Source organism: Peromyscus leucopus, chromosome 16_21 (assembly GCF_004664715.2).
Source record: "Peromyscus leucopus breed LL Stock chromosome 16_21, UCI_PerLeu_2.1, whole genome shotgun sequence".
In the NCBI taxonomy this organism is placed as follows: domain Eukaryota; kingdom Metazoa; phylum Chordata; class Mammalia; order Rodentia; family Cricetidae; genus Peromyscus; species Peromyscus leucopus.
In genome coordinates this window covers 4,956,397-4,980,162 of record NC_051084.1, presented here as the reverse complement: position 1 = coordinate 4,980,162, position 23,766 = coordinate 4,956,397, and the positions used below count along the sequence as shown (strand labels likewise).

The 23,766-nt window shown below is 56.1% G+C and overlaps 2 protein-coding genes and 1 long non-coding RNA gene across 13 annotated transcripts; 1 reads left to right on the top strand and 2 right to left on the bottom strand.

Annotated features, from left to right (window-relative positions):
- Positions 1–157: 157 nt before the first annotated feature.
- Positions 158–6,635, bottom strand: Prickle4 (prickle planar cell polarity protein 4). Of its 5 annotated transcripts, none has more exons than XM_028887194.2 (8): positions 6,547–6,635; positions 5,922–6,122; positions 4,204–4,349; positions 3,110–3,217; positions 2,315–2,452; positions 1,823–2,026; positions 1,052–1,259; positions 158–605 (listed from the first exon to the last, which is right to left on the bottom strand). In XM_028887194.2, the coding sequence occupies exons 2-8, from the start codon at positions 6,112–6,114 to the stop codon at positions 289–291; spliced, it is 1,314 nt and encodes a 437-aa protein (XP_028743027.1). In that variant the 5' UTR covers positions 6,115–6,122; positions 6,547–6,635; the 3' UTR covers positions 158–288. The 5 variants fall into 5 exon arrangements, with proteins under 5 accessions (XP_028743027.1, XP_028743030.1, XP_028743029.1 ...); XM_028887197.2 differs by having other exon boundaries at positions 5,922–5,957; positions 6,547–6,630; XM_028887196.2 differs by having other exon boundaries at positions 5,922–6,118; positions 6,547–6,626.
- On the top strand, positions 335–17,152 carry Frs3 (fibroblast growth factor receptor substrate 3). 7 transcript variants are annotated; one of them, XM_037199600.1, is made up of 8 exons: positions 335–421; positions 8,840–8,983; positions 9,502–9,611; positions 10,182–10,646; positions 11,393–11,579; positions 14,068–14,229; positions 15,028–15,179; positions 15,761–17,059. In XM_037199600.1, the coding sequence occupies exons 4-8, from the start codon at positions 10,581–10,583 to the stop codon at positions 16,709–16,711; spliced, it is 1,518 nt and encodes a 505-aa protein (XP_037055495.1). In that variant the 5' UTR covers positions 335–421; positions 8,840–8,983; positions 9,502–9,611; positions 10,182–10,580; the 3' UTR covers positions 16,712–17,059. The 7 variants fall into 7 exon arrangements, with proteins under 7 accessions (XP_037055495.1, XP_037055496.1, XP_037055498.1 ...); XM_037199601.1 differs by lacking the exon at positions 335–421 and adding an exon at positions 599–867 and having other exon boundaries at positions 10,558–10,646; XM_037199603.1 differs by lacking the exon at positions 335–421 and adding an exon at positions 599–867 and having other exon boundaries at positions 15,797–17,059.
- Positions 8,080–8,420, bottom strand: LOC119086736. Its single transcript, XR_005090078.1, has 2 exons — positions 8,330–8,420; positions 8,080–8,158 (listed from the first exon to the last, which is right to left on the bottom strand). It is a non-coding gene; the product is annotated as an uncharacterized LOC119086736 (long non-coding RNA).
- Positions 17,153–23,766: the final 6,614 nt, after the last annotated feature.

Below are 23,766 nucleotides of genomic sequence, written 5' to 3'. Positions count from 1 at the left end.
AGGCTGGAGGTGGAGCCCCTGCTTGCTGCCCCACCTCCCGGTGCCTGGAGCCTGTTACCGGGCTGTTGCACCACTCCGTCAGTTTATGCGAGGTGCTGGGGATAGGGGCTCGCTCACCCACCCAGGAGGTTCTGGGCAGTGGTGTGTCCCCAAGAAAGTTTTCTTCAGGTTAGAGAGCGTGCAGTGTGGATGGGACTGTCCCGCGTGCCTGCCTTCAGTCTCGGGTCTTTTACACAGCACAGTCTTGTTATCCTGCTTCACAGGTCCCCCACCCCACTACCCAGATCTCTAACAAACGGTGCAGTGCTTCCTGGAGATGTCTCTGTCATCTGCCTGGAGGTTTCCCGGGGTCTTCCAGGGACCTGGAAGGCGCTGGCCGAAGAAAAAACCTTCGGGTTCCGACTCAGAGGAAGAGGAGCAGGTGGGGCAGGGGCTGTCCTCTCTGGGGTTTCTGGGCGTCTGTGGGCGGCCCTGCCTTTCGGACGCCCCGCTCGGGGTTTCTAGGGTGGGGCTGGCGACTGTGGAGGGAAGCGCAGCTCGGGAGGTGATTTTGTCATCCGAGGAGGCACAGTTCCAGCCGATGCTTGGATCGGGTCTTGTTTCCCCTGTTTCGGACCGGTCAGAAAAGCCCATCTCAGAGCCCCCAAATCCCTGTGCTAGAGGCGGGCCAGGGCTGCGTGCAGCCTCCCGCCCCGCCCCAGGCTGTGCCGTGCGCGCCGCCGCTGCCGCCCGCCTACCCCAGGGGCCCCCGCCTCCGTCCACCAGTGGGCGACCGCGTCCCCCGCCCGCCCGGGAGCGAGTCCTTGCGCTGCAGCCCCGCCGGGTGGGTTCGGGAGGCCTTCGGAGCGCGCAGGCCAGGGACGCGCGGTGAGAGCTACGGGCCCCGTTGCTCGCGTCTGGGGGTTGCGGTGGGAGGACGGGGCGCTGCTGGAGTGGGCAGGACAGCATGGGGATGGGACCAGGGGTTCCGACCCGGGAGATTACCCCCTTCTATGTTTAGCCTAAGCCGCCGCCCCCTCCCCCTTTAGATCTGCACCGTCCCCTCCTTTACCAAGGGACGCCTGCCCTTCCAGTGCCCCCACTGAGCTAGAGCCTGCTGCACTCTGGTAGCGGCTCGCGAAGCAGCTGGGGCAGCAGGGACTGCCCCCGGGCAGGGCATAACGTCCTGCACCCAGAGGCCCGGCGCAGTCTTGGCAGCAGAAGTGGTTCTCGTGCCAGCGCCGTCCCTCGGCCTCCGTGCAGCGCTGAGAGAAGATCAGCTGGGAGAGGTTGAGAAAAACGATTGATTCCTTCACTCATTCATTCATTCATCCACCCAATAACGACGCCTTGTATCCATTAACGATTGGAGTACTTTGTCATTCTTGGATTCAGGGAGGGTGACTGGCTTTGGCCGGATCCTCTGCGTAGCCGGTGGTACAGCCAGAAGTTGGACCCCAGGGCTTCCCTGACTCCTGTCCCAAGGCTCATACTGTCTTTCATGTTACGTTAGAGTCTTCCTAGCATGTTCAGACTCAGCACTGAGCATCTGGCATAGTGATGAGATAAATATCTACTCAAGAATCTAGAAATGTTCTGAGTCCACACTAATTTAAGGACCTCTGCTTGCACTGGGGGAGAGCAGAGGTAAAGGCAGCAGGTCCCACATGCCCGGAGCTCAAGAGAGAACACGGGGCAACAGAGTGGCCCTGGCTGTTTCCTAGTTCTCTCTACCCTGTTTCCCACTTCTACTAGGAGACCTTACAGCCTGGGAAGGTGTTCCCTGCTCCCGCATTGCTTCCCCGGGGAAGAATTACCCTAATGTCTCCCCTGGGTGCTCTACCTGGTCACAAGCAGGACATCGAGGTCGCAACAGCTCTGCATGATGGCGGCCACAGTAGAGATGCCCATCGTGGTAAAAGTAGATGAGGTTTATCAGGGCCTGACCACAGGCCTGGCAAGCAAAACAAGGTCTGTGCCAGCAGCTCCGCTCACCAGCCCTGGCCGCAAACACCCCGTACTCTCCTGGATTCAGCAGCTTCTTGCACTGCCAAAGTAGAGGTGCTGGGCTGGTCAGAAGCCGAACCTTCTGAGCCTCTCTCGCGGCTTCTTCAACCACGACCCCCAATCTGGTGGTTCGTATTGTGCTACAGGCCCATCTCCACCAGAGAGGCCAACTCCCCAAACCTGGCTTTCCCCTTCCCCTGACATTTACCAAATCACTGACCCTGAAAACATTTCTCCACTAAACTCCCAGAACCCTTGCGGCAGAAGTGAGAGAGCAAAGGGTGGGAGAAGGGAAGGCTGGGGCGGAGAAGGGAGGGACACTCCCTACCTTCTCACAGGTGCGTCCTCCAAGCTTGGGAGGGAGCAGGCGGGCCACCCCCTGCCCTAGGGATTTCTGCTTCCGCTGGGCACAGAAGAGTCGCAGTTGGGCCAGTTCCTCCTCCCCTAGGGCCAGACAGTAGCGCTCCTGCAGAAACAGGCCCGAGCACCCAGACCTCGTCTGAGCACCACTAGGAAGGCAAGGTTCTCTAAGGCTTAGATGCTGGATCAGAGGGAGCTGACAGGACCTTGGGACAGGATAGCGGACGTGCTCAAGAGGGAGGGAAGAGAACACAATTAAGGCCTTAGTTCGCTGTGCTGCCAGGAGATGGCCGTCACTCAGGGCCACATAACACTCAGTACCATCGCCAGACAGACACAGTGGCTCCCGTCCCCATTGAGCTAGATCTCAGTATCACTCTGACTTCTGTTTTCTCTGCTTCATAGATTGTCTTGCCTCCCCAGTAGATGGTAAGCCTTTGGGCTGCACATGGCGGGGCCTCAATAAATACTAAACAACCATATTTCTACATTTGTGCATTCCATTCTTGATTTCAAATGCCGTGTCATGTCCATTTTCCCATTTGCTCTTGAGCTAATCACTGTGACACGCAGAGCACGTATTACTGCACTGTTATTAGGTGTGGACACTCAAGCTACGGGGAATGACTTCCTCCAGCTGCTGGTAGACCTGGGCCGTTTAGTCTGTCTCCCGAATTCTAGACCAAGACTCTCTCTACACAGTGCGTGACAAGATGTGGACAGAGAGCGAAGGAGCAGAGAGGGGAATCAGAGGGTGACCCACATCACTGTCCTGTGGAGGAAGCTGCTGAAGCAGGGTCCGAAACCCAGGCCAGTTTGAGGCTTGGTTGACATCCAGGCAAGGCGGGCCCAGGCTTGAGCCTGGAGGGGCCTGGGGAGAGACAGGAGAAGTGGGGGGCTAGGTTTTCCCCTTCCTTGTTCTTATCACTTTCCCTCCAACCATAGCAACTCCCAAGCGCCCCTCTCCACTTGGAGGGGAACCCTTCCTGTCTGTCACTAAGCAAGAACAGCTGGGCGTGGTGGCACAGGCCTTTAATCCCAGAACTCAGGAGGCAGAGGCAGGAGGATCTCTGTGAGTTTGAGCCTGGTCTACAGAGTGAGTTCCAGGACAGCCAGGGCTACGAAGAGAAACCCTGTCTCAAAAAACCAAAAAAAAGAAAAAAGGATCTGTGGTCTGCCTGGAAGGAACACTCGCCCCCCCCCCCAACACCACTCCATAGATCTGAAGCTCTCCCATTCACTCCCTCCCTGCAGCCAGTCTCCGACGACTCAGACAGACCTAGAGGAGGAGCTGTGTGTTTGCAGGGATGAACTCCTGAAAAGAGAACAGGTCCACAGAGTTAGGCAAAGCTGAAGGAGTGTGCATCCCTACAATCCCACCCAGTGGGAGGCGGAGGCAGGACTGAAAAACAAGATCCTGCCTCAGAGTCGGGGAGAGGGGCAGGGAACAGCAAGGTGGGTCTGCCCGCAAAGGCACTTACCAAGCCCGAGTTTGTTCCCCGGGACCCACAGTGGAAGAACAGAGCTGACTCCCACAGGTTGTCCTCTGACCTTCACACGTGTCGTTAGTTTGGTTTGAGACAGAGTGTCTCTCTGTAGCCCCAGGTAGCCTGGAACTTGATACTCAATATATAGACCAGGCTGTCCTTGTGCTCATAGAGATCTGCCTGCGTCTGCCTCCTAAGTACTGAGACTAAAGGTGTGCACGTCACACCTGGCTAATAAAGGTTTGGCTGGGGTTTTTTTGTTTTGTTTTTTTAAACAGAAAGAAAAATGCAGACTATCTCCTGGTTGGTAGAGGGGGAATGGGGGCAGAGGCTGAGAGCATGGTGGTCTCAGAAAGAGTGGCCCTCCTACCTGAACAGAGGTTTCCTCATAGCCCTCCACTGGCTGGTGGCCTGAGGCACCGTCTGGGTTGACTGGTGGGTTTGGCTCCCTGAACATAGGGCTGTCCTGTTGGAGGGACCAGTCAGAATTCCGAACTGACATTGGTGGCGGTCTGCCTGAAGAAACACACAGGGACACCTCCTTCAGTGCGTCTTCCCAGCATGCCAGGCAATGCAAAGCGCTCTACAAGTGCCATCGCACAGGCCTGTCAACGGCCAGGTGACTTGGGTGGCATTGTCCCCATTTTACAGATGGCCAGGCTGGGGTTCAGACAGCACTGATAGATACCAAGGTCAAACAGCTGATAAGTGGCAAAGTCAGATCTTTGAGCCCCTGGGTTTGTGAAGTTTAAATTCTTGGGTCTTGCAAAGCTGGGTGTCTCAGAAGAGGGGGGCCACATTCAAGGGACCATTTTGCTCTCTCGTGAGCCTCTGGGCAGGCTGGACCTCTCCTACTCACCTTCCCAGTCTTCCCAAGGTTCCTCAGTGAACCCTCCCCCCCCCCCACCTGCCTCCTCACTACACCCTACTCAGGCTGCATTTTTCCAGCTACGCACTTCTGGAGCCTGCTTGAAGGCCTCCTCACCAGGAACCTTCCTCAGCTTCTCTGGCCTGTACCAGTTCTCCCTGCTGAGTGCCCAAAGGAAGCGTAGGCACAGCCCCGAGTTGGCGCCCAGTGTTTCCTCATCTAGTCTAAATGCCTCAACGGTACAAGAAAACTTGGTGTCCACCCATTCTCTCTGATCAAACCCACAGCCTGCCACGAACCCGGCAAGCCCTCTTCCACCAGGCTACACCACCTGCCTTTAAAGCAACGCAAGGTAGGGTGTCATAGCGCCAAGGCTAGCCTTGAACCCCTGAGCCTCCTGCCTGGACCTCTAAAGTGCAGAAGCGCAAGGCATGGACCACCACACCCAGCTTGGTAACAGCAGTGTTAGTGGCTAGTCCTCGTGCACCTCTTTGCCCCAGTTAAAGTGGGGTCACGGTGTCTTTGGCTGGGACTACTGAAGTAGAGGAAAGATGGTCCCTGCTCCCGACGAGGTCGCGTGTGGGCTAGTGAGCAAGAAATGTAACCAGAAGGCCGAGCGTTGGTGGCGCACGCCTTTAATCCCAGCACTCGGGAGGCAGAGCCAGGCGGATCTCTGTGAGTTCGAGGCCAGCCTGGGCTACCAAGTGAGCTCCAGGAAAGGCGCAAAGCTACACAGAGAAACCCTGTCTCGAAAAACCAAAAAAAAAAAAAAAAAGAAAGAAAGAAATGTAACCAGAGAGAACAGGGTTCATGTGCATGCATTCTGGGTGAAGGGTTGGGTTGTGTGGGATGGTGATAGCCAGAGCAAACTTCTTTGTTTATTCAGTGTCGGTGACCATTCTAGAAATTTCCATAATACGGTCCATTCTTACAGTCCATTGAAGCAGTTTCGTCTAAACAGTTTTACAGTTGAAAACCCAACCATCAACCAATCCATTGACCAATGAGCAAACTAGAAGGCGAAGTTTTTTGGGATTTGGGATGTAATCTACCTCAGAGCAGCAGCTAGGCTCAGGAAGATCAACAGTAAATCACTAGGCTTTGGGGTGTTGTGCAGGTTTCCTTTATAACCATCAGAGCGCCTCCCAATTCTAAACACCCCTCAGTCCCCCCTCAGATGTCCAGTACCACCCTTCCCTCCTTCCTGGCTCCACACCCACCTGCTTCCTTCCCGTTGGTCCCCCAGGTCAGGTTTCCTGTGGAAGGTGGCCGGGATGGACTGTCCACACTCGGGGTAGGGACAGCCACACCCCTCAGCAGCACTGTTTCAGCTCCATGAAACAAGGGAGGGGGCGGTTCCTGGGGCCCCAGAAGGGGGCTTGTACTCTCTTCCAGGTTAGTTCTAGTTTGCATGGAACTGTCTGGCACAGAAATAACTATCAGAAATCAGACCTCTACCCATCACCCTTCCTGTCCCCCGCCACAGACCAACCTAATTCATCTCCAGCTACCACTGGACCCCATCTTACTAATATGCTGGTTTCCTCTCATAATTCCCTCCTCTCTCCTTTCAGGCAAAAACATGCCAAACACTGGCTCCTGCCTCTCGCCCCAGATGCAACCAAGCTCGGGGGTTCGGCCTCCCCAAACAACACCTATTCTTGGAAGGATGAGTCTCAGAGGCCCCAGGGACTGGAGAGCAGTAGACAGGGGAAGGTGTCCCTGACCCGGAGGGAAAAGGGAGGGGCGTGTACATTTTCATAGAGTGGCCTCTCGACAGAGCCCCAAAGTTTCCCTAGGACTTTGCAGGTCCACCCGCAGGGCGGAGGCTCGACGTGTGCTTACCGCGTTCGCTTGGGGTCCCTGTCTAGCTGCTGGTTTAGGAGTGGGGACTCAAGACTCTCCGGCAGGGGTCTCAGAGTGGCCAAGTGCAAGCGCCCGCGCCGTCCTGGAGGGACCCGCCGTCGGGCCGCGCCCCCAGTGGTCCCGACCAAAGGGGTGCTGCAGCCTGAGGAAGGCGCTCGGGTCTCGGGGCGGGAAGGGCGCAGGTTTCCATGGACTTGGCGACGCGATGCACCGCCGCCGAGCGGCGCAGAGTCGGGAGTCTCTCGGCCCGCCCCCGGCCTCGGCCCCGCCCCCTCCGCAGCCCCTCCAGCTCCTCCCCTCCGTCCCCAGCGGCCCCTCGCTACTTTCCCTCCGGGATTCCGAGTCCTGCCCCGCTTCGGTCCTCCGGTCCGCTCCGCTATCTTTCGTGACTCTCCTCTGCTCGAGAGACTGCTGACCCCTCGGGTCCCCGCCCCACCCCGCGCCGGGCCCCTTCTCGAGACAGGCCACGCCCCTCGGGAGTCCCAGGCCCCGGCCCCGAGCGCCCTCTGGCGTCTGCGCATGCTCTCTGCCCCCGACTGCAAAGTCCTCCAAAGGGACCTTCTAGGCTGCCTGCCGGTCGCCCCCGCTCGGGTCGGCCGGCCCGCAGCGTCTCGTTGGTGCAGCCGGCGACCTCCGACCCCGCGGGAGCGGGGCGGGGCGGGGCGGGAGGCCTTAGCTGCGGGCGGGCGGCTGCTGCTGCTGCAGCGGGACCCGGGAGCGGGGCCCGGCGCCGCCCGGGCAGCGGGGCGATGTGAGTCGGGGCGCGGCGGGGCGGGGACCAGGCGGCTCCACCGAGGCCGTGTCGTGCCGCGCCGCAGTCTCCGCTCCTACCCGAGAAAGCCCCCAGCGGGCGGGCTGGCGGCGGACCCGGGGGCTGGGGGCGGGGATGCAGGCTCGGAGCGCGGCCGCCACCTCCGCATTCCGTCTGGGTAGCTAGAAAACCTGTAACCAGTTCTGCCTCTCGCTCCCCAGACCCCACCCTCTCCCCTCCCCCTGGTTACACCTTCGGGTCTCCAGGATCCCGCAGAACCACCCCCCTCCCCGCACTCACTCCCCCAACCCCCTGAAATACCCACAGACACATCTCGTTCTCCCCTCAGTGGCCCAAAGGCTTCCGCAGTCACCGTCCTGAAATTCCTCAGCCTTTTCATTCTCTCTGCACCATGCCCGAATCCAGAACCTTGCCCATCTTCTCCCAAGGCTTCATATTCATTTTCAGACCTCATACCTCCATCTAGTGCCTATTCCCAATCCTACCTACCTCAGACCGGAGCCTCCCCCGCCCCACCCAATGTAATCCCACTCAGTGGGTTATCTACTAATGTGTTTGATATCTGGGGGTCGGAAAGGTGCCACCCCTCCCCCACCTTGCATCCAGTAGCTCTTGGCTTCACATCCCTTCCCAACACCCTGTTGATAGTTTAAGCCCCCACGGACTTTTCAGTACCTGCCTTTAGCCTGCACACACACCCTTCAGCCTGCTTCCTCCTTCCAAAGAAAAATTAGCCAGACCAAGAGTGTGGGGTTCTTTTACCTAAGAGTTGTCCCAGGATGCAGGGCTGGTGGCTGGACACTGGGAAGTACTGTTTTCCTGGAACAGGAAGGAGGGATTTCAAGAGTTTTCTTCCGAGTCCTGGTTCGTTGATTCATCTACCTGGGGCTCAAATAATCTGAGAATTTGCCTCTTGTAACTGGCCTTTCTGACAATAGGAACAGAAAGTCCAGCTTTCAAATGGGAAGTGCTTTCTTTATTAATACCTACTTCTGGAAGTTACTTCAACTAGAACTCCCATAGTTACAGATATTTCCTCAAAGAGGGGGGCAGGAGTTAGAGATGGCGGCGGGAGAATGACCCCCCACACACACACCCAGATATGTCATAGCAACAAAACATTCTAGAACGTTGGTTTTCAGTCTTAAACAAGTGCTCTGCTGAACTAGCATATTGTTATATTGTTCTGAGAAAGAAAGCTTTTTGTAGGGTTAAAATTCTCTGCGAGGTCAGATGGTGGTCAGAGTGTACCAGACTGGGGACTTCAATGGCGGCTGTGCTGGGCGTCTCAGCGTTCATCGTCATTGGTCCTAGGGCTGAGAATTGGTGGTCCTTTCGTCTGAGATCTTGTGCTCATTGATCTTTCTAGTAGGACCTAGGACCCATTAGGACCTAGACCAGATAATACAGGTGGGATACACTGATAGCAAGTCTGTTTCATGAAGAGTTGGGGCTGAGGATAGGTTTCCATTAATGTCTGGTCTCTGTCTCGTGTGCTAGGTGAGCTCCAGGTGTGACCCACAGGGATCCCGGTGACTTCTCTGCAGACTCTTCGCCATGACATCCCACCAAGGACGGGGGGAGTAAAGTGGGAATCCTTTCCCATGCCCCTCCCACGGTCGGCTCCCCGATGGCCTGGGTGAGGTAAGAACCGGGGCTAGGTGTCGCTCAGTCGAGTTTCTTGGGAGGAATGTAGGGAACAGGTCAATGGGTTGCTCCAGGTTCTTCCTCAGCAGCCTCATGGCTCTTTGCAGCAAAGTGAACCTCTTTAGACTGCCGGCTGGGCCTAGAGTGTCGCTACACAGCAGAACACGTGTGTAGCCAGCGCGGAGCACGGGATTGGATTTTCCACACAAAGACCAAAACAACAACAAAACCTCTTTTTGGGATCTGTCCAAGTATTTCTTGTCCCCTCAGGTCACAAAGGTCTGAGTGGTTTCCTCTCCATATTAAGGCAGAAACCTGTCTGTCGAGACATGTCATCCAATGACCTGAAGGGAAAAGCTGGCTAAGGTCTCTTATCTCGCTTGGTCTTTGGGAAGAAAACTCAGCATTTTGTTAGTTGTTTTAGTTTTGGAGTGCTGAGAATTGAATCTGGTGCTTCATATAAAGTATCTATCCCTGAGCTACATGCTCAGTGCCAACATTTTTTTTTCCCTCAGTGAAGAAATGCCTAATGAAGGTTTTAAAAAAAATCACGCTAGTTTGAGCCCAGCCTGGTAGTATGCGCTCTTTCCCCCAGCACGTGGAAAGTAGAGACAAGAAGATCTCTGTGAGTTCCAGTGTTCAGTCTTTAAGGGTGGGCGTGTTCCTAGTGGTGGGGGTGGTGGGGTGGTGTGGTGGGTTGGTGTGGTGGTGGTGGGGGTGGTGGTGGTGGTGTGGTGGGTTGGTGTGGTGGTGGGGGTGGGGAGGGGTGGTGTGGTGGTGGGGGTGGTGGGGGTGGGGGTGGTGTGGTGGGTTGGTTTTGTTGTTTGTTTTGTTTTGTTTTGTCTTTTGGTTTTTTGAGACAGGGTTTCTCTGTGTAACTTTGGTGCCTGTCCTGGAACTCACTCTGTACCCAGGCTGGCTTCAAACTCACAGAGATCCGCCTGCCTCTGCCTCCCGAGTGCTGGGATTAAAGGCGTGAGCCATTACCGCCTGGCTCACTGTGTTTTATGATCACAGTGTAGCAACAGTTTACTTGAAGAGAATATCAGAAATACTAATTTCCGGTGGATAGTGGGGTGGGCAGGGGAGGAAAGATAGAGCATGGATGGAGTGGGAGTGGGTGAACATGAGGAAAAGAGAAAGGACCAGGATGGTGTCTGGGACACCCAGGTGACACCGCCTTTGCTGAATCCAGATGAGGACCTCAGGCCGTCACACAGCGGAGGCAGCCACTCCCCGGGCCCTGTTAGAGCCATGCTACCTTTCCAGCTCAAGACTCCGTCCTTATCACTCCGAGGGTCAGAATCCCGAGTGTTTTCCAGGGCCAGACTGACCGTTAACCTCTGAGAAGCCTGCCGTCCCCACACTGCAGGAATTCTGAACTCTTTCTAACGTGAATTAATGTTTACCCCAAGCGTGTTTGGCTGTGGATTGAGAGGATTCCCTCAGGGTGTGTCTGTGTCATGCGGCCTCGGCCAGAAGACGGACGTGCTCGCTCACAGTGCAGTGGTCGGTCTTCTGAGAGCTGCTTGGCCGGGTGCTGGTGACCTGCTCGTCCCTTCTCTCCCTAGGGTGGACAGGCTGCTCTGACACCATGGGGAGCTGCTGTAGCTGCCTGGACAGAGACAGCGTGCCACACAACCACCCTACCAAGTTCAAGGTACCCAGAGCCTGGCCCCTGAGTTCCCAGTGGCCTGTTCGGTTTAGGCCTCCGGTATCTCTGGGGAAGGGAGAGGACAGGCTGCGGTCGGGGACTCATTAAGACGCCTTGTGCTTGGCTCTGGCTTCTGAGGTAGTTTGGGGGGGGGGGTGCTAAGCTTTCTTTATTATTTTTGGTTGTTCTCCACGTTCACCCCCCCACCCCCACCCAGTCTTACCGCCAAGAATAATGTGTTTTAAAGAGAGCATGCGTCCCCCAGAGAAACTCGAGTGGCGTTTCACTGAACCTTAGCTCGCACATCCCATAGGAGGGGCCTTCTCCTCACACTGGGGTTCCCCGGGGCCAGTGCTTCTCCTCCCCGCCTGGAGAGGGAGCCCTCGGCACTGTTGGGGTTGGAGGCTGGCTGTGTTTGTTCTGCCCTGGGCCTGTCAGCAAGTCTCCCGACTTTGAGTTAGCAGTTAAACCCTTCCTCGTGGCCATCCTGGCCTTTGAATATCGAGCCCCAAGAAGTCCTTGAACATTGAGCAGCTAGCCACCTGGCCTTGGAGGTCAACAACCTCCTCGCTGTCTGTGCAAATGGCAGAGAACTGTCATGACCCGTGGCGCTGCTCTGTGTGACCCAGCTCTGTGTGGTACAGCTAAGAGCAGCTCGGTCTCCCTCCCGGCCTAGCCCTGCATGACACTGCCCCTCCCAGTGGCTCCGACTTCCTGGGTTCTCTGCTGACCCTGGCTCGCTCTCCCTCCAGGTGACAAACGTGGATGATGAAGGGGTGGAGCTGGGCTCGGGGGTGATGGAGCTGACCCAGAGTGAGGTGGTGCTGCATCTGCACCAGCGGGAAGCCGTCCGCTGGCCTTACCTCTGCCTGCGGCGCTATGGTTACGACTCCAACCTCTTCTCCTTCGAGAGTGGCCGCCGCTGTCAGACGGGCCAGGGTGAGTACCCGCTCCGCCTCCAGGACAGGGACTGAATCGTTACAGAATTGGAGAATGGCCCCGGACATCCTACCCTCGGACATCAGACTTGGCGGTGGTGCCCAGAGCAGAGAAAAGCCCTAGCCAGGGGCCCACAGCCTGTGTTATGAGAATCACGTGGACCCAGACCAGTACTCTCCACAACTCAGTCACTGCTGTTCCTCCTGGGAGCCTTTGTGGGTCACTGGTTGCACAATCCATGAAGTAGCCAGTGCTCCTAGGCCAGAGCCCACCCAGGAAAGACAAACCACTCTTCCCATTGTTGCCGTGGTTCCAGGGTCCTGCTGCCCTTGCAGTAAGGACAAAACCTCTGAGCTATCATGTCATACACCTGGGCCCCATACCACATAGTGAAGAGAGGTAGGTGGAAGACTGGGCTGCTCTGGACTGAGTGGCTTGGGATGGAGATCTGGGGAAGCAGCATCTTGGGTCTCTCATATACAGATTAACCTCCAAGAGCCTGACCTTTGTCTGCCATCACCTGTGGGCAGTGGAGTGCACTGGATCCCTGACATGTGCCCTCTGCAGCCGAGGTCAGGGCAGCAGTGGAGTGCACTGGATCCCTGACATGTCCCTCTGCAGCAAGGTCAGGGCAGCAGTGCAGTGCACTGGATCCCTGACATGTCCCTCTGCAGCCGAGGTCAGGGCAGCAGTGGAGTACACTGGATCCCTGACATGTCCCTCTGCAGCCGAGGTCAGGGCAGCAGTGGAGTGCACTGGATCCCTGACATGTCCCTCTGCAGCCGAGGTCGGGGCAGCAGTGGAGTGCACTGGATCCCTGACATGTCCCTCTGCAGCCGAGGTCAGGGCAGCAGTGGAATGCACTGGATCCCTGACATGTCCCTCTGCAGCCGAGGTCGGGGGCAGAAGGTTGCTCCATTAGGTCTGGGCTTGCCGGTTAGGTCCAGATGTGGCTCAGCACAAGGAGTCCTTAGGATTGTGCTGCAGGTGAGCATAGGTAGAGGAGATCAGTGTCTCTCCTGAGACAGTGACAAACCAGTGAGTCTCCGGGTTGACTGCTGTGAGGCCTTCCCCGCCCCCCACCTCATCCCCGTAGTTCATGGGTACAGGAAAGCATGGCATGTGAACAGAGAGGTGATGCAGGGCAGTCTTGCTCCTGGTGAGGTTGATCGACACTTGGCACCTGAAAGGGCTTGTCCTAGTTCCCAGTGCAGGGCTTCTCCTGATACCAGGCTTTCTCTGACCCCACCCCCTCCACACACACACCCTCCTCCCTCCTTCCCTCCCTTTGTCCCTTCCTTCCCTCCTCCTCTCCCTCCTCCTTTCCCCCACCCACCCCCTTTGTGATGGTCTTGTTATATGTGGCCTTCACTGGTCTCCAGACTCAAGGTAAGTCTCCTGTTACGTCCCAAGTGCTGGGATCACAGCAGTGTGTCACTGTCTCTTTGTGTCTTTTCCAGCTTTTACATTTCCTGCCAGGATAGCCCTTTCTTTCCTCCCCATCTTTCTCATTCTGTTTCTACAAACTTCTGTTACCCTATACTAGGGCTAATGATAACATTGTAACGGTAATATAATGTTCATTGTCCATGTTCCCATTTAACTGTATTTATCATTATGTGGCTGTGGTGCTGAGGGTTAAACCCAGAGCCTGTGCGTGCTAGGCAAACGTTATGCTACAGATTCCACCCCTCCCCCTGGTCTTTTGAGACAGAGTTTTAATGGGTAGCTCAGGCTAGCCCTGAACTTTGTGACTAACTATGAGTGTGTGGTGCCATACCTGGTGATGTCTACCATTGCTGTGGATGTGTGCATAAGGTGTCCCTGTAGCTTCTCCTGAATTCCACGATCCTGTGTTACAGAGCTCCAGGCTAGCCTCTTCAGAGCCATTGCGTTCCAGGTGCTCAGCCCAGTCCTCCCCGTTTGGGGACAGACTGGACTGGGAAGGGCTTAGAGGCCAGCTGCACTCAGGAGCCACAGGGCAGCCTTGCCCTGTCTCTTCTGCTCTGCCCAAGCTCTGTGAGGGACCTATGTGCAGGGACAGGAGGCCTTTGCTTTCTGACTAGCCTTTGGGCTGAGTGTTCTGTGAATGATCTGGGAGTAGGTCAGACCCAGCTGTCCCTAGAGGGCCGTGGGGTGGATTTGGCTACTCGCTGGATGAAGCTTACTTTTCCTGAGGGGCAGGGAGTGGTAGGAACGGGAAGATGGGGCAACTCTCTGTGGTTTTCCCCTCACCCCAGAAGGCACCCAGCCTTATGAAAACAGCTGTACCTTGGAGAATATGGCTGCAGTGCTGGGTCTTGGGATGATAGTAGTGGGTAGTGTAGGAGCCAGATGCTGTGGATTTACCCCGTCTGGGGTTCTGGGATGCCCCCGGGACAAACGCTCAGGAGGGAGAAGCACCAGTGTGGGACTGGAGTCAGGGACGTTTCCTTCTGACTAGTCAGCCGGGGTGGGAGGGGCCTCATTACCTCTTTGCCTTCTCCAGGGATCTTTGCTTTCAAGTGCTCCCGGGCGGAGGAAATCTTCAACCTGCTGCAGGACCTCATGCAGTGTAACAGCATCAACGTGATGGAAGAGCCAGTCATCATCACACGCAACAGCCACCCCCAAGAGCTCGACCTCCCTCGAGGGCCTTCCCAGCCCACTGGTGAGGAGGCCCCCACCCCAGGAACCCTAGTGTCTATACTCATGAGCACAAGTCTAGGAGGCCCAAGTCAAGCTAGCAGGTAGGGACAGCTGGATTGAGCCAGCTTTTCTGGACATTTCAGCCATCATCAGAACCATTCCTGAGGATGGATCAGCCCTGGGCAGGGCCAATTGGGTGACTCAAGCTGGAGCTGCAGAGTCCTGGGCCTTGGGTCGACTAATGGTTGGGGAGCAGACAGGAAGACGTTGGGTTGCCATAGAAACAGCAGTCTGGAGCTTTTTGCTTCCTTCTGTCTCCTGGGCTGGGATACGTACAGCATGCCCCTCTCCTGGCTTGCTGGTGCAGCCATCTCTGGCCATGACTGTGCAGAGTCCCACAGTCTGTGCTTGCTGGGTCACCGAGTCAGACTGCACGGCTGCTGTGGCTCTGTGTTCTCTGGCCTGGTCTGTGAGGAACAGAAGGGATAGAAAAGGCCCCTGTGTTTGTGGAGTTTCTGTGGTGCTCACTGGCAAAACTTGACTGGGGTCATGGGATGGTCCAGGGATGGGGACAGGTGTACCTCCAGTGTTTAAAGGAAGGCTGTGATAGAGGAGGATGCTGGGTCAGCCTCATGATGCCTTCAAAAGGCAGGCCAGGGTTCGATTGCAGAAGTAAAGGAGAATGAAGGGCTTCCAGTTCAGTGTGGTTAGTCACAATAGGGGCCTTGAGAGTTGCAAGGCACCCCACAAATGTATGCAGGTGATTGTAAATGATTGCCAAGTGATTCCCATACCTCTCCCCCTTGGCTGCCACCACTAGGCTACACTGTCTCCAGCCTCTCCAATGGTTGCCCTGGCTGCCCTGGAGAGGGCACACGGTTCTCCGCTGCCCGCAGACCCTCCACAAGCAGCCTGCGACACCCCTCACTTGGAGAAGAGTCCACCCACGCCCTCATTGGCTCCGATGAACAGGTGTGCATGTGGTGGGCCGCACTGTAGGTGGGGTGATGTGGGAATCCGTGAGGGTCCAGCTCCCACCTGTCGAAGGGTTCTTGGGGGGAAGAGAGGAATGAGGAAGTATTAGATGGAAATATAGATGGAGATGGAGAGAAAGACAGAGACACAGGATAGCTTCGGGAGGGCCCTGGGTCAATACCCAGCCACCCAGAGCTTTATTCAAAGGGGCTTTTTATAATATACCAAGGGGAGAGGCAACAGACCTCCCCCTTGCAAGATCCAAGCACAGATGTACAAAGTGTAGACCCTTCCAAAGACCCGGTAACCACGCCCCTGGCCAAATCATCCCATTATGCAGCCCTGCTGGGTAAAGCGAGCCCAGAGTCTCTGACCTTGAGTAAGGTCTCACTAGGAAGCCTCCGTGGGCTCCCACAGGATGGGGCCTAGGAAAGATTGTGGGAAGGAACAGAAACTCAGTGGGCCCCTTTCTACCCCAGAAGGGTGGCAGCGTGGTGGGAGGTTTGGAGGCAGCAGAAGAAGCTCTGGTTCTTTTCCTGTCTTCTCTCCTGCGGCCCCTGCCTTCCCCGTCCTCCCAGCCCCGGAACCCACGGTTTCCCTTCTTTCCCCTGCAGTCCCACACCTATGTCAACACACCGACTGGCGAAGAAGACCACCGCAGGAGTCGCCACTGCCTGCAGCCACTGCCTGAGGGCCGGGCACCCTTTCCACCACAGACCCGGGGTTCCACCCAGCGGGACCCACAGGTGTTCTTGCAACCAGGGCAGGTCAAGTTCGTGTTGGGCCCCACCCCTGCTCGCCGGCAGGTGATGAAGTGTCAGAGCCTCTGCCCCAGCATGCACGACCCTCCCCACCACAACAACAACAACGAAGGGCCTTCTGAGTGCCCAGCCCAGCCCAAATGCACCTACGAGAACGTCAGCGGGAGCCTGCGGCCAGGGGCTGGCTGGAGACTGAGCCCGGAGGAGCCAGGGTGGAGTGGCCTGGCCCACCGCCGGGCTGCCCTGCTGCACTATGAGAACCTTCCCCCGCTCCCCCCTGTGTGGGAGAGCCAAGTCCAGCAGCTGGGCGGGGAGGCTGGGGATGACGGGGACTCCAGGGATGGGCTCACACCATCCTCAAATGGCTTCCCCGATGGTGAGGAGGATGAAACCCCACTACAGAAACCCACCAGCACCAGGGCCTCTTCCCGTAACCACAGCAGCTTCCCTGTCCCGCTGACCCGCCGCCGAGGCTCCCCAAGGGTCTTCAACTTTGATTTCCGCCGGCCAGGCCCTGAGCCCTCAAGGCAGCTCAACTACATCCAGGTGGAGCTTAAGGGCTGGGGCACAGACCGTCCCAAGGGGTCCCAGAACCCCTCAGTCCCTGGAGCTCCTGGACCCACCCCACACCCTGCCCGCAGCTCAGACTCCTATGCCGTGATTGACCTCAAGAAGACCGTGGCCATGTCCAACCTGCAGAGGGCTCTGCCCCGAGATGACGGCACTGTCAGGAAGACTCGGCACAACAGCACCGACCTGCCTCTGTAGACCTGGTCCTCCACCTGCCTCTGCTCCCGCAGGCAGACCTCCACCTCACCCACCAGCCCGGGACTCGGCTGCTCTGCAGAAGACGCTGGGGTGGACCAGATGTTTCCCTGCACTGCTGGAGTCCCCAAAGATGTCAGCCCCTGCGAGTCCAGTTCCCAAGCTGGGGAGGGGAGAGGGTGAGCTGGAGAGGAGGGAGCCATGGTGTAAACTGTGAAGGGTTCCCAAGGTTGCATTTTGCACCCTTCCCTAATGTCCATTTGTCTAGTCTGTCAGCTGTCTGTCTGTGTGTGTTTTTTTCTTTTCTTTTTTCTTTTTTTCTTCTTGGTTGGAGTTTTGAAACATTTTGTACCTGATGATTTTATTTATCAGTTTATTTTTCTATTTATTGTTTTAAATGTAACTTAACATATTTATTATTAATATAATTATTTTTAAATTCTGCCTCAGTGAGTGCAGTCACTTGTGCTGTCTTTCCTGGCAGGGGTCTAGATGGCAGAACGGGCAGGCCTCAGAGAGAGGGGGCCTTCATTCGGGCCAGTCCAGGGCTGTTGTGAAGTCTGTGGTCATTGCTGTTTCTTCTCAAAGAAGCCCCAGCATAAAACTTAGAGTTGCCAGGGGTGGACGAGCTCTTGCAAAACAAGACCCCAATTGCTGGGAGCCCAGATGGAGAAGGGACCTGGAGGTGAAACTCACCTCACAGGCTAGCGTGGACCAGGGGGAGGAGGAGAACCATTTCACAAGACTCTCCTCCTCTGGGGCCCCTCAGGGAAGCCCTAGGGACTACTGCTATCTTAGTATGTTGGCCCAAAGGTAGACCACAGCCTACCCCCAGCACAGCGAGCCCAGGCCAGAACCTTCACACAGGATTTTGCTAAAATCCCAGAAATAGCCCAAGGAAAACCGTATGACAGATGACTAGCCTTCCAGCTTGTCATTCAAGGCTTTCCTGGAGAACCACCCCAGGATGGGGCACCCAGGGGTCTCTACCACTCTTCAAGGCCAGCGGGCCCAGCAGACCTCCTGCCAACCCCCATCATTCAGGCCACCTGGTGCCCTCTTGTGGCAGGGACTCCATTCTTCCTCAGGCTGTTTGTGCCTCCTCCCTGAAGCCTAAGACAGGATGAGAGCCAGTTCGCCCAAGACCTATAGACGGTTCTTTTCTCTGGGCACTCTGTGTGCCAGCTCCCCGTCCTGTGCAGTGAGCATGTGGCCCTCTTCATCAAGGCAGCAGCCCAGGATGGGGCTCACTGCCTTCCCTCTGCCTCTGTCTGGCCTCTCTTCTTGGACCTCTTCTGTGTGGAGAGTAGACTGAGAACGCCCTCCTGACCGTGGATGTTACTTACACTTTCTAAACAGACAAGGAGGGCTGGTCACAGCAGGATTGAGAGAGTCCCCTTAAGCGGGGCCGGCAGGATCCCAGAGCAGTTGCGGCCTTACCCAGGAGCTGCTGGCCACAGGCCCTTCTCCCTCCCCTGCCCTGTTGATCTCTGAACCGGAGGATAACTGCAGAACAGACTCACTCTGGCACTGTGGCCGGTGTTCCTGGCCTCTGCAGCCTCTACTCCTGTGTCCTCCAGCACACACCTCTGTTCTTGCGGCCTCTAGTCAGGAGGGCTTGTGTCTATACACAGGAAGGTCCACTGATACACAGGAAGGTCCACTGAGGCGGGGGGGGGGGGGGGGGGGGGGCGGGCACACAGGAGATACGGCTGTGCCAGGATCAGGCCTTGGGACCCTAGCCACACTTCAACAGTTAAGGGTCCATGCTGACAGACTGGCTTCCCACCCCCACCCTCACCACCACCCTCCACCCCTGTCTCCTGTCCTTTTTCTCTCCCTCTACCCCTGTGGGAATGGAACCCAGGGCAAGCAGTCCATGCTGAACCTACACCCGCAGTCCTCCAGATTCCTCCACACTGCCGAGGGGTGGCCAGAGGCTGCTGTAGTCAAGAGACCAGATTCTGTCCCTGGCTCCGCCACTCTGCAGGTTAAACAAGTGGACCTCACTCTGCTCCTGGAAGATGCGGAGCTAATGGGACACGTAGCCAGCCAGATGATGAACGGGGTTCCACTTAGAAAGTAGACAGATTTCAAGCGTGGTGCCGTGCACCTTTAGTCCCAGCACGTTGGAGGTAGATGCAAGCGGACCTCTGAGTTTTATTCAAGCCTGGTCTGCACAGCAAATCCAGCCCGGCCAAGATACATAGTAAGGTCCTGTCTGAAAAGCAAGGAGCCCAGCTGTTCCTGAGGACGACGACAACAGTTGGCCCCACTCCTGAGGCCCCCCACTTCAGACTTGCTGCATTCCTTTAGAGAGCCTTGTCCTTGTTTTCTGGGTTCCAAAGGCTGCTCTGACTCCCTGGGTCCCCCAGAACCAGCCACCATCGCTTCAGTGGCAAAGTCCAAGACACAGGCCCAGAAACGGGGACCCCAGCCCAGTGGGGACCTCAGCCTTCCCCCTGTGCCTCTGACCCACATCTACTCCGGGAACGTTCCTCTCCCCGGGACAGGGTAGAGTGTGGGAACACTGCTTTCCTACAGGAAGGGATGGACAGGCGAATGGGCGCCGTGCCCAGGAGGGCAACAGCTGCCCTTGTGGTGGGACCTGTCCCTCAACAGTCAGGGCTGGAGCGTAGATGGAATCAGCCATGCCGTCCAAAAATCATCAGCCAACATTAGCGGCTGAACACTCCCTTCTTTAGAAACAGGCGCCGCTGGCCCCCTGGGCTTCCCTCAGGAAAGGACAGGATCCAGCATCCTGTCTGAGTGACATTTCAGGTCAGACCGGAGAGGCCCTCCCCTGTGTAATAACAAGGCCTCACCGAATGCACACAGCGCGGCTTTCCACAGAGGCTGAGACCATTTATCTCTGCCAGGCCTCACCGGGCAGGTTTTGTTATCGCTGTGTCCAGGAGAGGAAACAGGCCGGGAGGTGAAGAGTCTCACCTCAGGCTAAGAGTTAATAACGGGCTTGTACCGGGGCTGCATGCCAGCCGCGTGTCTTTCCTACCCCATCCCACCCCTGCTCTGGGCCAGGCCCGGCCTCACTGGGAACCGCTCCCCATGCCCAAATGACTCCGTTCTTCGTAGAACCACATTCCAGTGCCCCCCACTTAGAAAGCCTTTGAAATTCCAGGCCCCTGCTCCTCCCAGCCTGTCCAGCACCCGCAGACCCACCCCGCTCCTGCTCTCTTGTACATCCTCAGGGACAGCTCCCTCTGTCCACGGAAGGGGTCAGGGCAGGTGTGTGGGAGGCTTGACCTTGCCTGCCCTGATTTCTCCTTGTGGGTAGGAGGACCTCTCAGGTCAGGTCAGGTTAAAGGATCCTGAGCACTGGGTGCTCCGACAAGTACCTTAAAGTGAGATCCTACTAGAGGGAAAGGGTCATGCTAAAAGCCATGGCAGTGTGTGGTGGAGAAGAGCTGGGCCAGGGTGAGCAGGCTGCCATATCCCAGCCCAGAAGTATTAGTTACAGGTCGTTGCTGTGACAAAAATACCTGACAAAGCCGGGTGGTGGCGCACGCCTTTAATCCCAGCACTCGGGAGGCAGAGCCAGGCGGATCTCTGTGAGTTTGAGGCCAGCCTGGGCTACAGAGTGAGTTCCAGGACAGGCTCCAAAGCTAAAGAGAAACCTGTGTCAAAAAACCAAAAAAAAAAAAAAAAAAAAAAAAAAAAAACCCAAAACCAAAACCAACAACAACAAAAAAAACCTGACAAAAGCAGATGATGGAAGGGTGTGGCTCACAGTTTGTGGTTCACGGAAGAAGGGCGGCTTCTGCGGCATCCATTCAGTGAGGAGCTGATGGTCGTCAGCTCACTTCCTCCTTGTCCTGTCTCCGGACCCCAACCCATGACCAGTGCTGCCCACATGTATGGTGGGTCATACCTTCCTCCTTCCTACCTCAGCTAGCCAACCTAGAGACTCCCTCGCAGACATTCCCCAAAGTCTGTCCCCTAGGTGATTTTAAACTTGGTCAGGTTGGCAATCAAGGTTGACCAGCACAGGGCTGGGAGATGGCTTGGCGATTAAGAGCACATCCTGCTCACGCAGAACAGCCAAGTTCAGTTCCCAGCATCCATGTTGGTCAGCTCACACCTCATGTAACTACAGCTCCAGAGGATCTGGCACCCTCTCCCCTGCCTCTGTGGGCACACATACATGTAACACAGACGTAAATAAATGCAATTTTTTTTTACTTTAATTTTAATTTTTTGGCTTTTTGAGACAGGATTTCTCTGTGTAGCTTTGGAGCCTGTCCTGGAACTTGCTCTGTAGACCAGGCTGGCCTCGAACTCACAGAGATCTGCCTACCCCTGCCTCCCAGGTACTAGGATTAAAGATATGTACCACCACCACCACCACAGTAAAAGAAAATCTTAAAAACTGGATTAACCACCAGGTGGTGGCACACACCTTTAATCCCAGCACTCAGGGCAGAGGCAGGCAGATTTCTGCATTTGAGGCCAGCATGGACTACAGAGTGAGTTCTAGAACAATCAGGACTACACAGAGAAATGCTGTCTCAAGAAACTAAACCTCCGCCCCCCAAAAAAGGATTAACTGTGGCAACCAGCTGGAATCCCAGCACATGTGTGCCTGCCAGGTCCCTTCACCAGTCTGTCATCCAGTCCGTGCAAGCCCTTCCAGGGACAGGGTCGCCACCTCAGAGGTCCTCTCTCCTCTCCACCCAGTGACCAAGGCAGACCTGTCTGCCCAGGGTGCTGAGCCCTGAGACTCGGTGGCACCATTTGACCACCTGGCGTCCGTTTCTTCGCCGGTCACACAGGGATAATAATAGTCCCTCCCTCCAGGAATTATTGCAAGAGTCACATGAGAAAATGTCTGTCCCGCCAACATTAACCATGCCACTGGCTTGCAGTTAGGTGCTCAGTAAGCGGTGTCTGGTGCCACCGTCACCTGCATTTGGTTCTTCCCAGGATGCCTTCTGAGCTCTTGTTTGAGCCGTGGCCGAAAGCAGCACCCAGGCCTGACCTTCACTTACCTCCAACCAGGCACTGCCCTGTTTTGGACATTGCAATTCAACCAACACAGAGCCTAGGTGTTCATTTTACTCCCGGTTCTTGGGAACTCCAACCTGGCCTGAAACCATCCTCTCTTCTTCCATATAAACACCTGCCAAGATCCTTGTCCCCAACTCCATCTGGCTTAGGAGTTCTTGGCAAATCAAACTCTGAATGGTCCCTGCATCCAGGTGTTATTGCCTCTCAGCCCTCTGAGTACGCCCTGGGATTGAGTGGCACTGGTTCTTGCTATGGGCATGGAGATGACAGACGCTAGGCATGGGGACTCGGGTTTCAGAAAGGGCCTGGGAAGGGTGTCTTCACAGGGGCTGGGCCATGAGAGTCTGGCTTCAGTATCCCTGTTAGTGGCCCTGGTTCATTCTGTGCTGTGGATGGGCAGGACAGCACCCTGGTCACAGTGGCACCTTCTCTGTCTCCTGTCCTGCTCTTTGGGTAGACAGACACCTCTCCGGGCCCTGTTTCTCCAGGATGAACACTGCTGGCAGAATGCCCTGGAGAGGACCTGGGAGGTCAGGGGGGTCAAGGGCATCACTCTCGTGCCAGATGTGAGGTGTTATTACCATGATCACTGTTTTCAAACAGTGCAGGATGTGGCGCTCCCACTGAACCTGTGACCTTGGTGGCTGTGTCTTCCCTGTCCCTTTCTTCAGCCCTGGGGGGCCAGGCTGTGGGGGAGACTCTTCCTGCTGCTTCCTTCCTCCTGCTGTCCGTCCTTCAGCCTGCCCCAGTTTCCCCCAGGTTAGTCCCAGACAGAGTGAGGCAGGGAGAGATGAGAACCAAAGCCTCTCACTCACCAGGGAAGGAATGTGGTCAGTGAGACGGTTGCTCTGCTCTGGACTCTGGGCACTGGACGGGAGCAGCCCTGCAGTGTTAGGAGGAGCTGAGGCTATGGATGGAGGGCATCGGCCTGCAGGATGGGGGTGGGGAAGAGGTACCAGGTGTTCCCGGAGGCTCCTTGTCTCCCTTTGCCTAGGAACATATCAACAGATTGATACATGGGGGGTGAGGTCCAGTGTACACAGGTACAGTGGCCTTGATTTCCCAAGTAAACATTGGACGTCCAGGATACAAATGGACTGTGTGAGGTAAGCCCTAACAAAGCCTCAGACTCCCCAAAGCTTTTGTCTAGGTGGAGAAAAGAAGCTTTAAAAGCCCAGGGTTATGGAAGATGTGCCCCTGTCTCTGACAGCTGGGGTCCTCAGGCATACCCCTCAACCACTCTGAAGCCATTTCTTCATCTGTTATGGGGAATGATTGGTACCTAGAAAAATGCTGAGTAAAATAAAAAAATGCACATGAGAACTGAGATGGCTGAGTGGGTAGAAATACTGGCTGCATACATGTAAGCTCAATCCCCGGCAACTACATAAATAGCCAAGTGTGGCAGTACACCTGCATTCCCAGTACCAGGGAGGCAGAGACAGGGGGATCGCTGGAGTTTGCTGGCCAGTCATTTTAGCAGCATCAGTGAGCTCCAGTTCAGTGAGAGAGCCTGTCTCAGAAATCAATCTAGACAAAAATTAAGGAAGACATCGGACATCCACTGGAGCCAAGAATTACACACGTGCACCCATCCCTCACACACGTGTGCATGCAAGCGCGTGCTACACACACACACACACACACACACACACACACACACACACACACACACACACACAAAGGCACATAAAATTCTCAGTGGCTACTGATACACGGCATGAGCTTAGCCTTGTTGTGGTTTTCATAGCAACAGCCAGCTGATACGGGAGCGTTCCTGAAGGAGGTGGGCCCTGATCTTGTAGATTTGGGGAAGGAGAGGAGGGTGTGGGCCTGCAATTGGCCTGCTGAGAGAGGAGAGCCTGGAATGAAGAAGTAGGTGGGGAGGCGCTGAGGAGGGGCTTGGGGTGAGCAGGGAAATTAGGGGCGACCTCCCTCTGTGGTCTATGGAATATGGATCCGTGTACCTGTGAATGGCCTTCGGGGGCCAGGCTGTGGGTGGTGAGGAGGCTTGGGGTTCAGTCCAGTGCAAT

What these genes read in the sequence shown, in the direction of transcription:
- Prickle4 (XM_028887194.2), bottom strand. Translation starts at nt 6,114, where the DNA reads ATGCAAACTAGAACTAACCTGGAAGAGAGTACAAGCCCCCTTCTGGGG. An exon ending in TTCCTCCACAGGACAGTGAT is followed by an intron (nt 2,453 to 3,109) that starts GTGGGTCACCCT and finishes CTGTTTCTGCAG; the next exon opens with GAGCGCTACTGTCTGGCCCT. An exon ending in GATGTCCTGCTTGTGACCAG is followed by an intron (nt 1,260 to 1,822) that starts GTAGAGCACCCA and finishes AACCTCTCCCAG; the next exon opens with CTGATCTTCTCTCAGCGCTG.
- Frs3 (XM_037199600.1), top strand. Translation starts at nt 10,581, where the DNA reads ATGGGGAGCTGCTGTAGCTGCCTGGACAGAGACAGCGTGCCACACAAC. An exon ending in ACCACCCTACCAAGTTCAAG is followed by an intron (nt 10,647 to 11,392) that starts GTACCCAGAGCC and finishes CTCTCCCTCCAG; the next exon opens with GTGACAAACGTGGATGATGA. An exon ending in CCGCTGTCAGACGGGCCAGG is followed by an intron (nt 11,580 to 14,067) that starts GTGAGTACCCGC and finishes TGCCTTCTCCAG; the next exon opens with GGATCTTTGCTTTCAAGTGC.